The 16,363-nt window shown below is 44.9% G+C and overlaps 1 protein-coding gene across 2 annotated transcripts in view; it reads left to right on the top strand.

The window, feature by feature from the left end:
* Rnf144b (ring finger protein 144B) overlaps nt 1-16,363 on the top strand; it is a 131,883-nt gene that overhangs the window by 90,544 nt on the left and 24,976 nt on the right. For both annotated transcript variants that reach the window (XM_034511074.2, XM_076939078.1), the window contains exon 3: nt 11,831-11,935. In XM_034511074.2, coding sequence (XP_034366965.1) covers nt 11,831-11,935 — 105 coding nt within the window. The remainder of the gene's footprint in view (nt 1-11,830; nt 11,936-16,363) is intronic.

The following is a 16,363-nucleotide window of genomic DNA, read 5'->3' as shown; positions in this document are numbered from 1 at the left end:
GAGGAAGAGAGAGGGAGAGAGGGAGAGATGGAGAGACTGAGAGACTGGGCACTGGTTCTTGCTTGAGCTTCTGAAACCTCAAAGTGCACTCCAGGGGCACACCCACTCCAGCAAGGCCACACCTACTCCAGCAAGGCCACACCTACTCCAGCAAGGCCACACCTCCATAGTGCCCCTCCCTTCCCTAAGAGTCTATTTGGGCTTCTTTCAAACCACCACACCTTCTTTGGCTCTTTTCTTTCCTTTTTTGAGGAAGAGCCTTGTTGTATTGCCTTGGCTAGCCTAGTACTTGGTGTATAGCCCAGGCTGGTCTCAAACTTCTGACAGTCCTGCCTCAGCCTCCCAAGGATTAAGAGTCAAGGCATCAGCCGTCACACCGGTCTCATTCATAGCTCCTGCAACTTGTTCTTTCCGATCATTCTGGACACTTCAAGTCAAGGGGAAAAACGACAAGAGTCAGTTTTCAAAGTGGTGGAAATCATGGGTCTGCTCTCTTGCGGGCAGGGCTGGCCTCTGGTTTACTTTGGACGCTGGGTCAGCCGTGAATGAAGAATAAGGAGAGCACAGTTGTTGCTTGTTTTTATAACCTAGATAATTTCACCTGGAAAGAGTTGGTATGTTGGGCATGGCCTATTTGCCTTCCAGATTAAAGACGGGATGCGTTGAGTGAAAAGAAAATAGAGTCCAACCATATCCCCACCTTTTCCATTACCCTTTTTGGCTCGGCTTGGGGTGGTCAGAATTTTTTTTTTTTTTTTAGCTATTCAGTTTTTGCAGCCAAATAGTTTTTCCAGTGTTTAAAAAGTGAGAGGAAACATACAACCTCTTCAATCAAGCCCTTCTTTCCTACAGAGCCTGTTAGGTGACCTTTAAGAAAAGCCCCCCCAGATGGTCTGGGAGACATAGTTCAGGAAGAACTGCTTATGTGTGTGTGTTTGTATGTGTGCACATGGTCAGTAATGGAAACGAAACCAAGAACCTATAGTTCTTCTTTTCTGGGTTCTAACTGATGCTATTTCCCTCTTCCTCCTCCTCTTCTTCCTCTTCTTTCTCTTCCTTCTCTTCTTCCTCCTCCTCTTCCTCCTCTCCTTCCTCCTCTTCCTCCTCCTCTTCCTCCTCTTCCTTCTCTTCTTCCTCCTCCTCCTCCCTTCTTCCCTTGCAGTGCAGCACAGTTGTGTCAGAGAGCCCAGACATGATGATGAGAGAGCCAGACTCAGTCATGCTTTGCCATCCAGTGGTGCAAGATTTGGGGCAAGTTCAAGCTGTCTGACTTCTGCTTTTGAGCAAGAGGAGTTCATAATGCCCACTGTTGGGTAGCATAGAAGGCATCAGAGGGAATCTTAATGAAGGGGCTAGCTCACTTCCAGACCTGGAATAAGCTAGCACCACGGTTGTTCTCTTCCCCACATTCCACTGTATATAGAGCCACTCTGTCTTTTAAACTCTGTCAGAGCAAGGAATGCTGTGAGATGTGAGTTTGACCACCTTCCTCATCAACCGTCTGCCAAAAGGTACACGCATACACACACACACACACACACACACACACACACACACGCACTGTGGCTTATGGCTGCACTTTTAAACTTAAATTTCAAAGTAAATCAGGAGTCACAACATAAAAACAAGAATAAAACATCAGTAAGATATTTTATTCACCTAAGATAAGATATTCAGTTAAGGGATGGCGTAAACCTTTTTTAAAAAAAGATTAAACAATCAGGTTAGCAAAAAAGTACTCAATACATACTTCTATCATATCAAACAAACTTACTATTTCAGCACACGTAACTATATAGAATATATACAATACACAGACGTTCACAAACCAAACACCAGGCTCAAAACAGATTTGAAAAGAAAAAATGGTATACACATTGATTACAGTAATTCTAAAAATGATCCTAACATTGGATAGGCAATTCTAAAGGTGGAGCAATGACCACATCTTTGGCGGAATCTTCTGGAGCTGTCATTTTTTGTCAGTCTGGAGGTGTTGGCTTCTTTGTTTGTTTGGTTTTTGGTTTGGTTTTCAATGATGAAAAGGCCTGGCCATTTGTAGTAAATTTTACCTAGAACTCACTGGAACTATAAGAAATAAGGAAGCATCTTATTGCACGATGACATCCCAGGGCTCTTTTCTGTTCTCCTGACCACACCACCTCCAGTTTTTCCTGAAGCTTTGTAGTCAGTCTTTCCTCTGTCCTGGTTCCCACATTTTTGATTGATCCTGGATGGATGGACAGATGTATCCTGTTACTCCATCATCCTGTAGGTTCTGAGTCTAGGCTACATGAAGTCACCTCGCATAGATACCCAAGGTTGGATGCATACTTTCCCCCTGCTTTGCTTTTGAGTAGTCAGTCATCAGCCAGATGATGTGCCCTGTACAATGACCTCAGTGTGCTCTTTGTTTATGTCTGTTTTAATGATTATGTGACGGCTTTTGTGTCTACTGGTTAAATCGTTAAATCGCTGGCTTAAAATGCCAGTTTTGATGTTGTTTTCCTCCTGACAACAGAGGTGGCTGCCAGGTTAGGTGGCATCCGGAGGATAGAAATGAATAGCAATGGCATGAGAAATAGGTTAGAGGTGACTCAAGAAGGCACTGGCTTCCTGGACCTGTGATCTCATCCAGGGCCTGTGCTCACTACTCACGTATTCAAGGCAAATAGTAAATAATGTGCCAAGGGAGGAAGAGAAGCACAGAAAGCCACAGTCCCAGGGGCCTAAGGACACTGTCATAGTTTCACTGTCCTAGAATTGGCTGGTACCATAGGTTGCCTGGGTTCCCCCACCCCAACAAAGAAGTCCTCTTCCCAGATGCCTATGTGGTTCATTACTTAAGAGAATGGCCTCAAATCTTGCCTGGGTTTCATCCAATAAGAATTTGCTGTATGAGGAATAATTCTGACTTGGTTAGAAAATACAGGGGAACAACCGCATGACAGCCCACTTTTCAAATAGCCTGAGATTTAATGCATGGTAAAAATGCTGGTTAAATATAGAAGTCAGATCATAATATGACTCCAAAAATGCAAAGGGGTCAGGAGAGGGCAAGGAAGGCATCGAGTGCCATGGGGACAGGGACCTCCATTACTCTAGGTGAAGTCTTACTGATGATGTGTCATTGGGATAGAAACATAAAAGAGGGAAGCAATATAAGGTCTTAGGCTGAGAGTGTGCTTGGTGGCTTCTGAGGCAGAAGGAGGCTGATGCAAATGTTAAACATTTATGCATGCACATGTAAGTCTATGTGTGCAGGCACATGTAGTGTGTGTGTGTGTGTGTGTGTGTGTGTGTGTGTGTGTGTAGGGGAGATAGTCCCAGTGAGAGATTGGGAGAAGATCAGTGCCCAGTGTCTCAAATAGAGGGAGGGAGGAAGGAAGAGAGAGACAGAGACAGACAAGAGTCAGAAAGTAAGAACAGGGTAATCTGCTTTGCCTAGCCTCCTGGCTGCAGCCTAGTTCTCTTGTTTTGTGACCACCATTATGTGAGCAAGCTGCCACAGACTGAGCCACTCCTGCTACCATGTCCCTCTTTTACCTAGGATGTATAAAAACTTGAAGAGCTGTGAGCCCAACATATCCCTCCTCCCTTGAGTTGTCTCTGTTAAGTATTTTGTTACAGTATCGTGAAATGTAAGGAACACAGAGTGAAAATGTAACAACCCAGGCCAGAACTGACAGAGGCTTGGAGGAGCCAGCCATGTCTCAGAGCTAAGGACATGGTGGATTGAACAAGGGGTGGAGTCAACCAGATGATAACGTCACCAGCTGGTGCATTAAACTAACGAAAGAAGGGCAGGCTGCTCCAGTAGAGACACATGGAGACACCAGTTGCCTCCTGTTGAGAGGTAGGAGCAGGTGATCTGTGTAGACACTGCATGGCATGAATAAAGGAACCTGTTTGGCAGTGCAAAGGGCATATTTCAACAAGGGACAGAGGCATTCTTATCTTGGTGACTGGGTACGAAGACTAACATCTTAAGAAACCTGATATCACTGTCCTGATGGGTAGCAAAGAGGAGAAATGGGACATAAAAATGACTTATGTACTCCAGATGGTAAAATTGGGGTCTGCCATACCTTAGAAGTTGAGAGGCCTAGTGCTGACCCAGGTCTCCTTGCTGCCTGCTGCCCTTTCCCATCCTCCAGCATGCTCGCTCTCTGCCCGTCTTCCACCCTATTCCAAACTTGTCCTCACTGCCTTCTTGCAAATAAAGCCTCCAGCAGCTCTGTCTTTCCCTTGGCACTGTCTCATGACCCTCTGTCTGGTTTCTGCCTGTTGCTTCTCTGTAGGCTCCTGCCCAGGCACAGGCCAACTGCCAGCTATGCAGTCCAGAATATTTTTCTTTGTTGCCTCCTCTCCCCCTCCTCCGCCCCCACAAAGCTGAACCTCCTTCTTGGGACAGTCAGGGTCCCACCAACACCATCATCAAACAATCTGCTATACATCTTTCAGTCTCTGCTCCTCGGGAAACTTTTGCTGACCTCTTTTGTGGTTTGGTTGGGTCCCCACATGCTTCCACACCCTGCCTCCTTTACCTCAGGGTCTACTTCCCAAAGCTGCGCCGGGGACCTCTGATGCTTGTCTTTCGATCTGTGGTTCCCACTGCACTGTGGGTACCAGTGCAGGGGTAGAATCTGGACTGAGGATAGGCTCAGAGAAATTGGGAAAAGATCAATACATTAACCCTGGTGGCTTGTAAAAAGTTCTCTACTAGCCCCTGATTGGTTTCCGTGTTTGGACAGCTATCCCCCTCTGATCCATGATCATGATGACCAGTTAAACACGTGGTGGTGACGAGCTGAACATGAGCAAAGCTGTGCTTTAGAGAACTTGAAAGTTGCCTGGGGAGGGAAGTAGAAGGATCTGGGAGCACTTGGTGAGGGGAAGGAACGTGATCAAACATATTGTATGTAAAAAAAAAAAAAAGTTTAATCATTTTTAAAGTATAGTAGGAAAACACAGAAGGACGAGAGTCCCAATCAGATGTTGGTTTAAACCTCAAATTCTGTAAGTATTAGTCATGGGAATAGAGGCTCAATTTCTCATGTGGTCTGTGTGAAATGGGATGATACCGATTTCAGGGTTTCTGTAAAAGCACAGCGAGGAATTTTTCAGATGTAAGCTCTGCTTGTCACCTTCCCGTCAGGAAGACCTGAGACAATTAACCAACGTAGGAGAGCCACTGCTTAGGCGTATAGCTGGTTTGGTGCTTTTGGCTTGTGGTGACGTCAGCACATTGTGGCAGAGGTGCTTGACAGAAAAAGCCCCTACCTCATGGTTATGTGAGCAGCAAACAGAAAGAGGAAAAGAACAGGGTCCTTGAGGAGTCCCCCTTGGAAGTCACCCCACCTCGTCCTAATGTCAAAATGAATTCCGAGAACATTGGTGAGGGTGGAGTCCTGAAAGTTAGCTGAGTGGCAAAGGTCCCTCCGTGCAGTCCTGTGACACTGGGGATTCAATTCATTGTGAGTTCCAAAGGGGATGCAGTCCTTGAAGCTCAGCAGATCCCAACCATAGCCCTCTTCTTCATCACATAGCTCTTTCTGTTTACCCCATCATGTTTCATGTTTGTTACGTGATTTGGATGCTGAATTCCCTGGAAGAAGACAGTGCTCCCTGCATTCACATAGAGGAGGCTGGATGGCTGTATTCTATTAATCATGGCTGGAGAGATTTTCTGAACCTTTATCAATGTGTATTTTGTTTTCCTTCCCGTTTCTGAGACCGCATTCACATCTGAGTGGCTGAGAGGTACTGAGTAAGAGTTTAGGTCAGGACTCTCATGAGAGGAGGACGGAGGAGGAGATGGATGAGCGTTGGCCGTGTGGAATAGGGGCATGCTTATTCTCACTGTCTGTGCCAGGTCTGTGCTGGTGTTCCCATGCCAGCCTCGGACTTGTGGCTCTGAGGGTAATGCTTCCTTAGAGGAAATGGAAAGATATAAACTTGGCAAGCCCATTCACTTTCTCTGTCCTTGGGCTATGGGAGTTTTCTGTATGTCACAGAACACATAGCAGCTGGGCCAGATGGGTCTCCTTTGGACTAGAGAAAGATTTGATAAGAGATTACGCCCTGATGGGGCAAAGGGAAAGCCTCTGAGGTCCACGGGAGACTTGTTGAGTCACCTGGTTGGAAGTAGGTGTCCATCATGAGAGACACCTGCTCTGATGGTTTCCAGTTTCCAGATCTCATGGCTTCGTTGTGAGGGCTGGACCAGTTATTCCTGTCACCATATGTCTTAATGTAGGTATTTCATGATCATTTGAGATGAAGACAGGAGTGTCTGATTGCTCTCCATTGGTGGGAACCGGAGGTGCTTCTGAGTGGAGCCCAGATTTAGTTTCCCATATTGACCATTCAGACTTACAAGGTGGACTGCTACACGCCTTTCCAGAAGAAATAGCAGAGCTGCTTTTAAAGTATTTAAGGTCCTTTAAATGAAAAGTACTTCAATGTTGTATATGTAATTTCCCCTTTAAGTTCCCTTCACTCCTTTGCTTGGAACTAGCTACTGCCTGTTTTCATTGTGGATATTGATGGAGAGAACTCCTTTCTCTGAGGTTCATCTCAGTTAACATTGCTAAGCCACACACGCAGCACTGAAAGACATAACTGTATCTCCCAGAGTAATACTCGGGGTGGGGGCAGGGTAGGGGCAGGGTGGGGGCAGGGGCAGATGGTGCAGGACATGGGGTTCTCAGGCATGGCTGCACTGTACTGTCATCCCAGATTTAAAATCTCAGGTACCAGTTTGGCAAGGCAGCAGAAGACAAGAACAATGTACAAAGGTCAACAGTATTTCTCCATCCTATCAAGGATTGATAGAATGGGATTGTGAAAGAAACTCCATTCACAATAGTTTCCCAAGGACTGAAAGACCAAGGAATGGATGAAAATATGTGAAACGTATACTCTGAAAAATACACCTTACTAGTAAGGGAGACCAAATAAATGGAAAGGCACTTGACTGGAGCATACTCAATACTGTTCATGCAGCCTCGTGTTATAAACAGAAACAACTAGAACAGTCCAGAGAATCTCAAAAAAGAAAAACAAAATCTGAGAACACACATCCAAGATTACAGAATCACTACAAAGTGACAATAATCAAAGCAGGGTGATAACGCTCAGGAGAAGGTAATTCAGAGTCCAATGGACATGTCTGGTAGTGGCATTGTCTTTCCTAGGATCCTGCAGAAGACAAGATAAAGGCCTTCCATCAGGGCAGGTAGATGCAAACAGTAGCTACATAATCTGAGGAAGCACACCATATCAAGAGACTCCTAGATTAGGGAAGATTCTTCCTAGCTGGGAAGGCCTTTCTGGCAAGATGGCAAGGCTGGAAGCTCTGGGGCAGTGAGCAGTACAGGCAAGAACACACACACAAATACAGCATCATCCATCAATGACTGTCTTTCTACCAATCATCTGTACACTACCTCTCTACCTATCATCTGTTGTCTATCATCCACCTGTCATCTGTAATCCATTAATCATCTATCATTAATAATCTATCATCTATCAGTTTCTATTATCTATCAACGATGTATTATCTAGCATCTATCTAGCTAACTATCATCTGCCCATCACCTGTGTAGCTATGAGTGCATTGTCTATGCCCAGAGTTGGCTCTTAGGTGGGTACGTTGCAAGCTTTTTCCGTGTCTCTATGGCAGGGGAGAACACCTTGCGAAGAACACTATGTCCTTTGATACAGTGTGAGCAACAACCTTGAAAAAAAAAATCCCTTCCTTGAACAATTCCATTGACATAAGTCATAGACTGAGCTGGAAGGAACAATACAAATCACCTGGCTCCCCATGTGTTTGGTGGCTGAATGCTTGACTAGATCCTATTGGAATCCTTGTGGGCTGTGCAGGGAGTTTGAAGAGAAGTTTCTGATATTATTTATGACCCCTATGGTCTTAAAGTATTTGTCTTTGCTCCATCAAGCCATTTACGTGAAAGGGAACTACACAAAAGAAACAATTCTTCCTTCCATGAGTCATCTGGGCTTTTGAAATGTTGTTTTTGAAACATCCCCCTCAGACTTTGTTGGCTGTTCAGAAAATTGCAAGATCTGCACACTGCTAAAGTTGAATGAGCTGCTTTTGTTAAAGGCAACAAATGGCGGTTTTATGTGTTTCTCTTTATGTGTAAGCTAGGTGCCAGGTTTTGTTTTTTTCTTTTTCTTCCAGGATTTTTCATTGTTTACCTGTGTTTGGCTTGTCTGTTGTGGACAGCGGTTCTTGTAACATGCTTTTGATTCTTTCTGTTTCTCTAGCCAGTGGGAGCAATGAAGGGAGGTTTTGAGAGGATATTTTTCAGTGAAGGGAGGTTTTGAGGGGATATTTTTCAGTGGAAGTGAACGGAAGACGTGAATACAAGGCACTTGGAAGATGTGAGAAGCAGCAATGAGGGCTAGCTTCCTCTGCTCCTCGGAGAAGTGTGCACCCACTCCGATGGCATGTTGGTCATGCTCCTGGGCTCCAGCTGCTTAACAACCTACACGCACACATCCCCACCCCAATAAGCCTTTCTTAGAATAAAAGGAAGGGGTATGCACACAGCTCCAACTTCTCGCCAAAAAATCTCGGTCCATCGTCTTTTCTGTAGACATGGGAGTGCTTGACTGGAAAGCTTCTAAATTCATTACTGGATGTGTTATGGACCTTGCATTAGCAGACAAAACATCTGCTCCAAGCAGCCAGTGGGGAACCTTAATATTTCAACTGTACAAATTTGCAGTGTAAGTTTAAATAATTATTTTGCCCATAAAGATACACATGATATCTTCCCTAGATACTATATACCATTAAGTCTTTTCTCTACTCTTAAAAAGTCCTAAGGAGAAGCTTGTCTACAGGTTGGTGGGATGTGCTGGTTCGTGCACCATTTCTGTCTGTTCAGTTTCTCTACCCCATGTGGCTTAACTGGTTCCTTGCAGGGAGTCAGGGAAGTTTAATCAGGATGGGCACAGCCAGTTTGGGTCCTGGATGGAGTCTTTCTCCCATGTCAGTGGGTGTCCACCTCAGCTGCTGGGCTCTGAAGTTCATCGCACGCAAGGCACCACCTTGTTTTCTCAAGCCCTTTCTTTCCCCTTGGGCCTGGAGACCGTGTATTTTTAGAGCCTGTTTACCTCAGTTTCAGTGAGTGGCAGCTGGCAGGAGAGCGTAAAGACAATAATATTGGAAGCACATGGCCCATGGGAGCCTAGGAAGTCTCCAGAAGCAGCCTGGTAGGGAGCCCTTTGCAGGTTCTCTTGGGAAGACACCCTTTGTGTGAGCCAGTGTATAGTTCCTCTGGGGCTTTGCCTGTCAGAGATTTTTCCCATATCACACCTACTTTCTCCTGGGACTCAGCCCCTGGGACCGAGCCACATTTACCAAAGTAAATCTTAGGGCAAATAAGTGTTACCCATTTCTTGAACATGAAAGTTAAAGTTAATATTTGGTATCTACTATGAGGCCATTCACAGGGTAAGAGTGACTTGGGTGGACGTCGGCTCCCTGGTGCCTGTCATCTCTCTGTTATGCTATGTCACAGACATGTTCTCATGTCTTCTAACTACCATTTGAAAGTCTCTTTCATGATTTTGCAGCATACCATCATATGAATTCAGCAAAATTTATTTTTTTGATGGACATTTAAGTTAGTTTCTGGGTTTTGTGTGATTGAAGAAATTTATTCTTCCAGGAAGGGACCTCTTAACTTTCTGAAGATACACAAATCTGGCTTAAGTTGTTGGCCCTGGCTATCCAGTCATCAGTGTGTCTGACAGTCTTTTCAACTAGAAAAATACATGCTTTTAAAGGAGATACCATAGGGATGCCTGGGCTTCATCTTCACATGAAAAAAATTAATTCCAAGAGGTCAATAAATGCCACAGATTTCACAATTCTGTGAAACATTCTGAGCACAGACCTTTACTCAATGGTTTATATAACAGTGCATGACATTGCTTTTAATGTAAAGGGTTGATACTTAAGTATATGAATTCAAAAAGATCTAAACTCAGTTATAAATCATTTTGTAAGTCATTGCTTCATTGACTAGACTGTAGAAACTGAAGAGCCAGACTTTTGATTTTCAAGTTTTATTTGCTGGAGCCACAGTAGTCCATTGGTGTCTGGTGGGAAGTGGGCCCGAGATTCCTTACAAGATACCAGAACCTGCAAACATGCAAATGCTTCTATAAAATGGCTTGCATAGTATTTATGCGCCGCTTACACGCATCATACTATGTACCTGAAATGACCTTCAGGCGATTGGAGTACCTGCTCAGAAAATAATACAAGCCAGGTACCTGTTTGTGATCACTACAGGCCTAACTACATAATAAATGCATGTCAGCAACCTGACACTTGTTCTGAATACTTAGAGTCTGGAGTGGGTCACACTTGTGCACGGAACTCATCTTGCTCTGCCCTCTTTTTCCGGTGGGCATGTTTCATGGAAGGACAAGGATACAGAGGGTACTGGAGGTCTACATGCCAAGACCAATCCCTTTCCTATGCTTTCTCTCCTCACTGCCCAAGGTTCCAATGCAATCATCAACAAGCAGATGGAGTTGTGGATGGTGACCCCTTGTCGTCTCCTATTGGGAGAATTTCTTCGTTTCCAGCCACCCAGTGCCTCTTTTTTTTTTTTTTTTTTTTTTTTTTATGTTTTTACTCAGAGCTCTTCAAGGAGTACCTGGTGAGGCGTGCCTGTAACCCCAGCAGGTCTAAAGACTGAGGCAGGAGGATTAAAAGTTCTAGGTCAGCCGGAGCTACATAGTAAAATGCTGTGTCTGAAAACAAAACAAAACACCAGACACAACAACAAAACAAAACATGTCACAGCCTCAACATGGCATCCACTAAGGCCTTTGGGATGGCCTAGTCTTCCAAGTTGTCTTTGCTATCCCCAGCCACCAGGAAGTCACCTAACTTGTTCCTACAGAACTCAGTACTTATTAGTATTTTGACTCTGTTTGGGTAGCTCAGTTGCAGGCTCCCAGAGTGAGTTCCATTCCACTCCCAGAGTGGTCCACGAATAATTGAGGAGGCCAGAGAGATGGTTGAGTGGTTAAAAGTCCATGTTATGCTTGTAGAAGATTGGGTTGGGTTCTGAGCACCCACATGGTAGTTCATAACCGTCCATATCTTCAGTTCCAGGGGATCCCACACCCACTTCTGACTTCTGTTGACATGCATGGTACAGTACACATATGCAAGCAAAACACTCAGCCACACAAATCTAAATTAAAATAATAAACAGAATTGGGAATAAGTTTGTTTCTTTCTTTTTAAAGAATTATTTAGTTTATGTACATGAGGACAATGTAGTCATCTCCAGACAACACCAGAAGAGGACATTGGATCCCATGACAGATGGTTGTGAGCCACCATGTGGTTGCTGGGAATTGAACTCAGGACCTCTGGAAGAGCAGTCTGTGTTCTTAACCACTGAGCCATCTCTCCAGCCCAGGAATAAACTTTGAAAAGAAAGAAAATTATAAAGGTCTTTGCTGTGAATGCAAAAGCATGTCTTCTTTTTCCCAGTGTATGGTGGACAGACTGAGCGAGCCAAGGGGAATCTGACTTGAATAAACTCTTAAGATGAAGTCACCTATAATTAATTGCCTAGCTCTGCATTCTTTCCAAAGTGATGGCTCTTTAGTATCCACACTTGTGATAACTTATGATTCCTGGTACAAGAACCCCAGGACAGCCAATTTAGGAAGAGGTAGTGAGTGTTCTCTTATGTAACCCTTGTGCTACTGTAATGGGTGCGGAGTTTAAAACATCTGCTTGTATTTATTATTTTATTTTTAGTGCCTGAAACAGTATATGGTGCTGTCCATCCGAGAAGGATGTGGATCTCCTATCACTTGTCCTGACATGGTGTGCCTAAACCACGGGACCCTGCAGGAAACCGAGGTATGGATGCATGCCACGACCCTTCCTTCTTCCTGCCTGGATTATTTCCTACATCTTGACCCTTAAGTATTGCCTACTAGGGAGTTAGCGACAAAACACAGAGGCTAACTTTTTAAAGGAGTGTTTTATGGCCACATGGAGCTGGAATTCTTATACAAGCCCTGAGCACGGCCGTTTATCTCAGGTTTGTTTATGGATGCCTTCTTGCATGTTGTAGAAGCTCTTAAAACAGACGATGATGCTAGAAATCAAACCAGGTCCAAAGTGGGGCTTGAAGAATGCTTAAGTTAGTGAGTTACACTGTATGTAAGAGATATATGTTTGTTTCCTAGGGTAGCTTTTTGCAGAGGTGGTCTGAAGTTGAAACAGTTCCAGAGAGCAGAGAGGGAGGAGGCCTTGCAGCTGGGCTGCCTTGGGCATCAGCTAAGTCTATCCCCTTGGAGCAGGTTTTCCTATCTCTCCAGGTTACAGTTTATCTCAACGTTTTGTTTTTGTTTTTTCTGATCCCCCTGCTCATGGCTGCTCTGAAATCTGCCTCTGGATCTTCAGTGCCTGTTCACTTGAACATAATGATCTCTTGTCTAAGAGAATGTGTAATCTTCCAAGCGGGCTCCCTAGAAACCGATGAAATAAACTGTCGATTGGATAAGCAGGGGACACCTGACAGGACACCTGCCTGGCCCCAGGCGTTCCTCCTGGCCTTCCTTGGCCTGTGTGTTATTAGCCAATCCTCCCCAGAAGCCTCCCAAAGTCAGGTGTTTTCTTAGATACGGGAACTGAAGTCCAGGGGCTGTAAGTGATTTACCTCAAGGGACTGATCCAGAAAGAACTGGAATTCTAATCCAGTTCTCATGTACCACAGTCACATAGCATTAAGGGGGAACAAAGTAGGCAGAAGGAATGTGCAGCAAAAGACTCGGGAGTCAAAAGCTCTGTGGTGTGTGGGTGGATGTAAATACATATGCAGGCAGATATCTGTGTGCGTGTGTGCTGTGTATATGTATACATCTTCCTGAATACATGTGCTCTTCCTCCTCCTCTTCCTCCTCCTCCTCCTCCCCTCCTCCTTCTTCTTTTTCTTCTTCTTCTTCTTCTCCTCCTCCTCCTCCTCCTCCTCCTTCTTCTTCTTCTTCTTCTTCTTCTTCTTCTTCTTCTTCTTCTTCTTCTTCTTCTTCTTCTTCTTCTTTTTCTTCTCTTCCTCCTCCTCCTCCTTCTTCTTCCTCTTTTCTTTCTTTCTTTCTTTCTTTCTTTCTTTTTTTTTTAAAAAAAAAAACCCAAAACAAAACCATACCTTTTGCTTTGTAAGAAAAGCAGGGAGAAAGTGCTCTAGCCACTCCTACCCTGACTCAGACTCAGTCTGTCCTGTGTGCAGTTAAGACACGGCTATAAGTAAGGTTTGATGTAGAATTGACTCATCTTAAGAAAATAATGAAGTCTAAGTTTTCCTAAAAGGATCATACTGAAGATGCCAAGGACCCCTGCTGACCTCGGTGCTTTGCAGCACATAATGGAAGGAAGAGACAGAGACAGAGGCATTGGGGAACTAGTCACCTGGGGCTCTGGACACTGCGTGCTGTGAAACAGAAGAGGTTTTGTTTGTTTTGTTTTTTAAAGATTTATTTATGTATGTATATGAGTGCTATTTACATGTATGACCAAAGAAGGTATCAGACAGAAGAGGGCGTCAGATCCCATTACAGATGGTCATGAACCACCATGTGGTTGCTGGGAATTGAACTCAGGACCTCTGGAAGAACAACCACTGCCCTTAACTGCTGAGCCATCTCTCCAACCCAACAGAATTATTCTTAAAACGAGGCCCCAGGATTTGAGAGCATTGGGCTTGGCATTGTCCTTTCTGACTTTTTCCTCTGATGTCTGACTGGTCAGTCTAGTAAAAATAGAACACTTGGTACAGGTACCCAGTGCCTGGTACTGAGTAGAGGCCCAGGTAGCTGAGCAGCATCCTGGGGGAGCTTCTGACCAGCAGAGAGGTCATAAACATATAATGAGGCAGGTAATTATGCAAGTGAAACGCAAGAGATATAAAATAGGCTGTAAAAGCTGGGTTTGAGTGAGATCTTAATTCCTATATGGAAAAAAAAGTATAAATGAACACAAACGAACAGTTTGGTTGAGGTTTTAAAACAAAGTTTATGAATCTAGATCCAGTCTGGCAGTTGCCAGTCTGGTGCGGATATTTAATTGTAGACAAGCATATAAAAGAAACTTAATTCTTCTGGTATGCTACTTAATAATTGCTTTGAAATGTTCATAGCCGTTCAGGCTTAGTGGCTACTCTACTGACAGTCCAGAGTAGAACATCCGTCACTGTGGAAAGCCTAGTTGGACAGTGTTGTCCCAGACCTCACATGGTAGGGACAACATTCACTGATGTCATGGATGCCAGCGGCTAGGCCTAATGTGTTTAGAACAGACCTTGGGTTTTCTATTGTCCTCGAATGCCCATTTCCTGGTCACCTGCTGCACATCCTTCCCCAGCGACACACATTCTCACTCATTTCTGGTTGCTTCCGGCTGTATCTAGCTATTCTTCCAAAACAGAACAAAACTATTCCAAACTGAGCAGATTTGAAGTTCCCTAGGCCCTTTTTTCGTTAGATGAATAATGAGACTCTCCAGGGTACTCATGGGCTATTTCTACTCTCAAGGGCTTTACAGAGAGCCCAGCTAGAGAAGAGCATTCAGATGCTGGGGTCAAGTTCTTAACCAACCTGCCGGGACTTCAGGCGGTTGCGGGGCGGGGGGGGGGGGGGGGGGGGGACGAGTGTTTTCATTCTGATTTTTGAATTGAACAGTAGATTATATTGGAGATCTAAGTAGCTACATCTGTTTATTTGGAATTCTTCCTTTGAAAGTGAAATTACCACATACAGACGGGCTGGGTACCTTCCTGGTACCCAGATTTCTCCGTATAGAATCCTTGTGCTACTGTGTGGCTATAGCCTCTGCAGTTGTGACTGTATCACTGTGGGGCTCATTTGTACGCCACCTGACTGGATCCCACGACCATGACTCTTTTCTCCCTTTCACTTGAGAGACATGTTTGGTCATTACAGGTAACACATAGACATACTTGTTAGGAATGGTTCTGGCTACAGCTGGCTAATCTCTTTGTACGCATGCTTTCCTGGGTAGATCCAGCTTGCCCACTTGGCTCTGCTCCCTCTGTCTTCCTGAATCCTACAAATTGGCTCAGCTGTGGCTCTGCCTCTTCTTGTTTGTCTGTCAAGAATAGCCTCATTAGTAAAGTGTTTAATGCCCGGTTTGAGCCCTGTTTAACTTATACCGGAGGCGGGAGAACATGGCAGCTTCCTTTCAGTGTCCAAGAAGCCCCATGATGGACAGTGGCTTGTGGCTTAGAGGTGACCTTTCTGGGAGCCTGGGGGAAAGTCAAGTTTCCCTGCATTGCATCATCTGGTACTTTCATCTATTGCTCTGTAGGGTTTTCCCATGTATCGGAACCAGGAACCTTGTCCAACATGGAATTATAAACACAGGACACGGATTGTTATTTCTGTCAGCACTGCTTTAAGTAAAGTTCTATGTTGAAAGGCTATGTTCAATCAATCTCAGCAGTTCCCTGCAGTGTTGGAGAAGTGGCATGCCCCTGCCTGGAGAGCCTAAGCTGTCTGTCTCTGCCGTGTGACATTCAAGTGACAGGCACATAGAGCCACTTGAACAGTACCTGTCACTGTGTGGCCAAGGCAACTGAGCTTCCAACTGGCAGCTGGCAGGGGAGGGCAGGAATGGGCCTCTCAGCCGCCTCTCATACACTGAGCTCCGTTCCAAGTCCTGGGGCCCTAAAACAACCAGGCTGGCTTTTACTTCCAGTGCCACACAGTATGCACCAGAGGAAGGGTGGGAACAGTTGGCCTTGCCAGGAACAAGGACTCAGAATTTCTGTAGGAAGGGATTTGGAGTGTAGAGCCCAGAGGCCTAGGGGAGGAGGAGAAGGACAGGGGTTAAGGACTGGGAGGTTACACCTGCACACTGTAAGTACAGTTTCCCTCAGATGATGTGTTTATTTAAGGTGGCTTTGGGAGAGGCGGCTGGCACTGTAGGAAGCAGACGTTCTTCAAGGGGCCCTCCCCCATCTCTCCTTTATCTCATTATCATGGAACAGTAACGTGAAGATTGCCCAGGCCAGGCTAGGGAAACTCCTCCCATGACTGGGTACAAACAGGAAGGGGCCGACTGTGTCTCTGATGTCTCTAATACCCATCTATTGTCATGTGTGCTGGCTGGAGAGAAGCTAAGCTCTGGAGGTGGAGGGAACAGAGGACTCTGCCAACCCAGAGTGAAGAGATATTTTTGAGGTTCCCAGCTGAAATTTTATTTTTGAACACATTTAAAAACCTCAGTTTTAGATGTATTTAAAGCCCCATGTAAGTGGAAGATAAAATC

Source organism: Arvicanthis niloticus, chromosome 8 (genome assembly GCF_011762505.2).
Source record: "Arvicanthis niloticus isolate mArvNil1 chromosome 8, mArvNil1.pat.X, whole genome shotgun sequence".
NCBI classification, from domain to species: Eukaryota; Metazoa; Chordata; class Mammalia; order Rodentia; family Muridae; genus Arvicanthis; species Arvicanthis niloticus.
The sequence above is the reverse complement of the archived record's forward strand: the minus strand, read 5'-3'. Positions and strand labels throughout refer to the sequence as shown.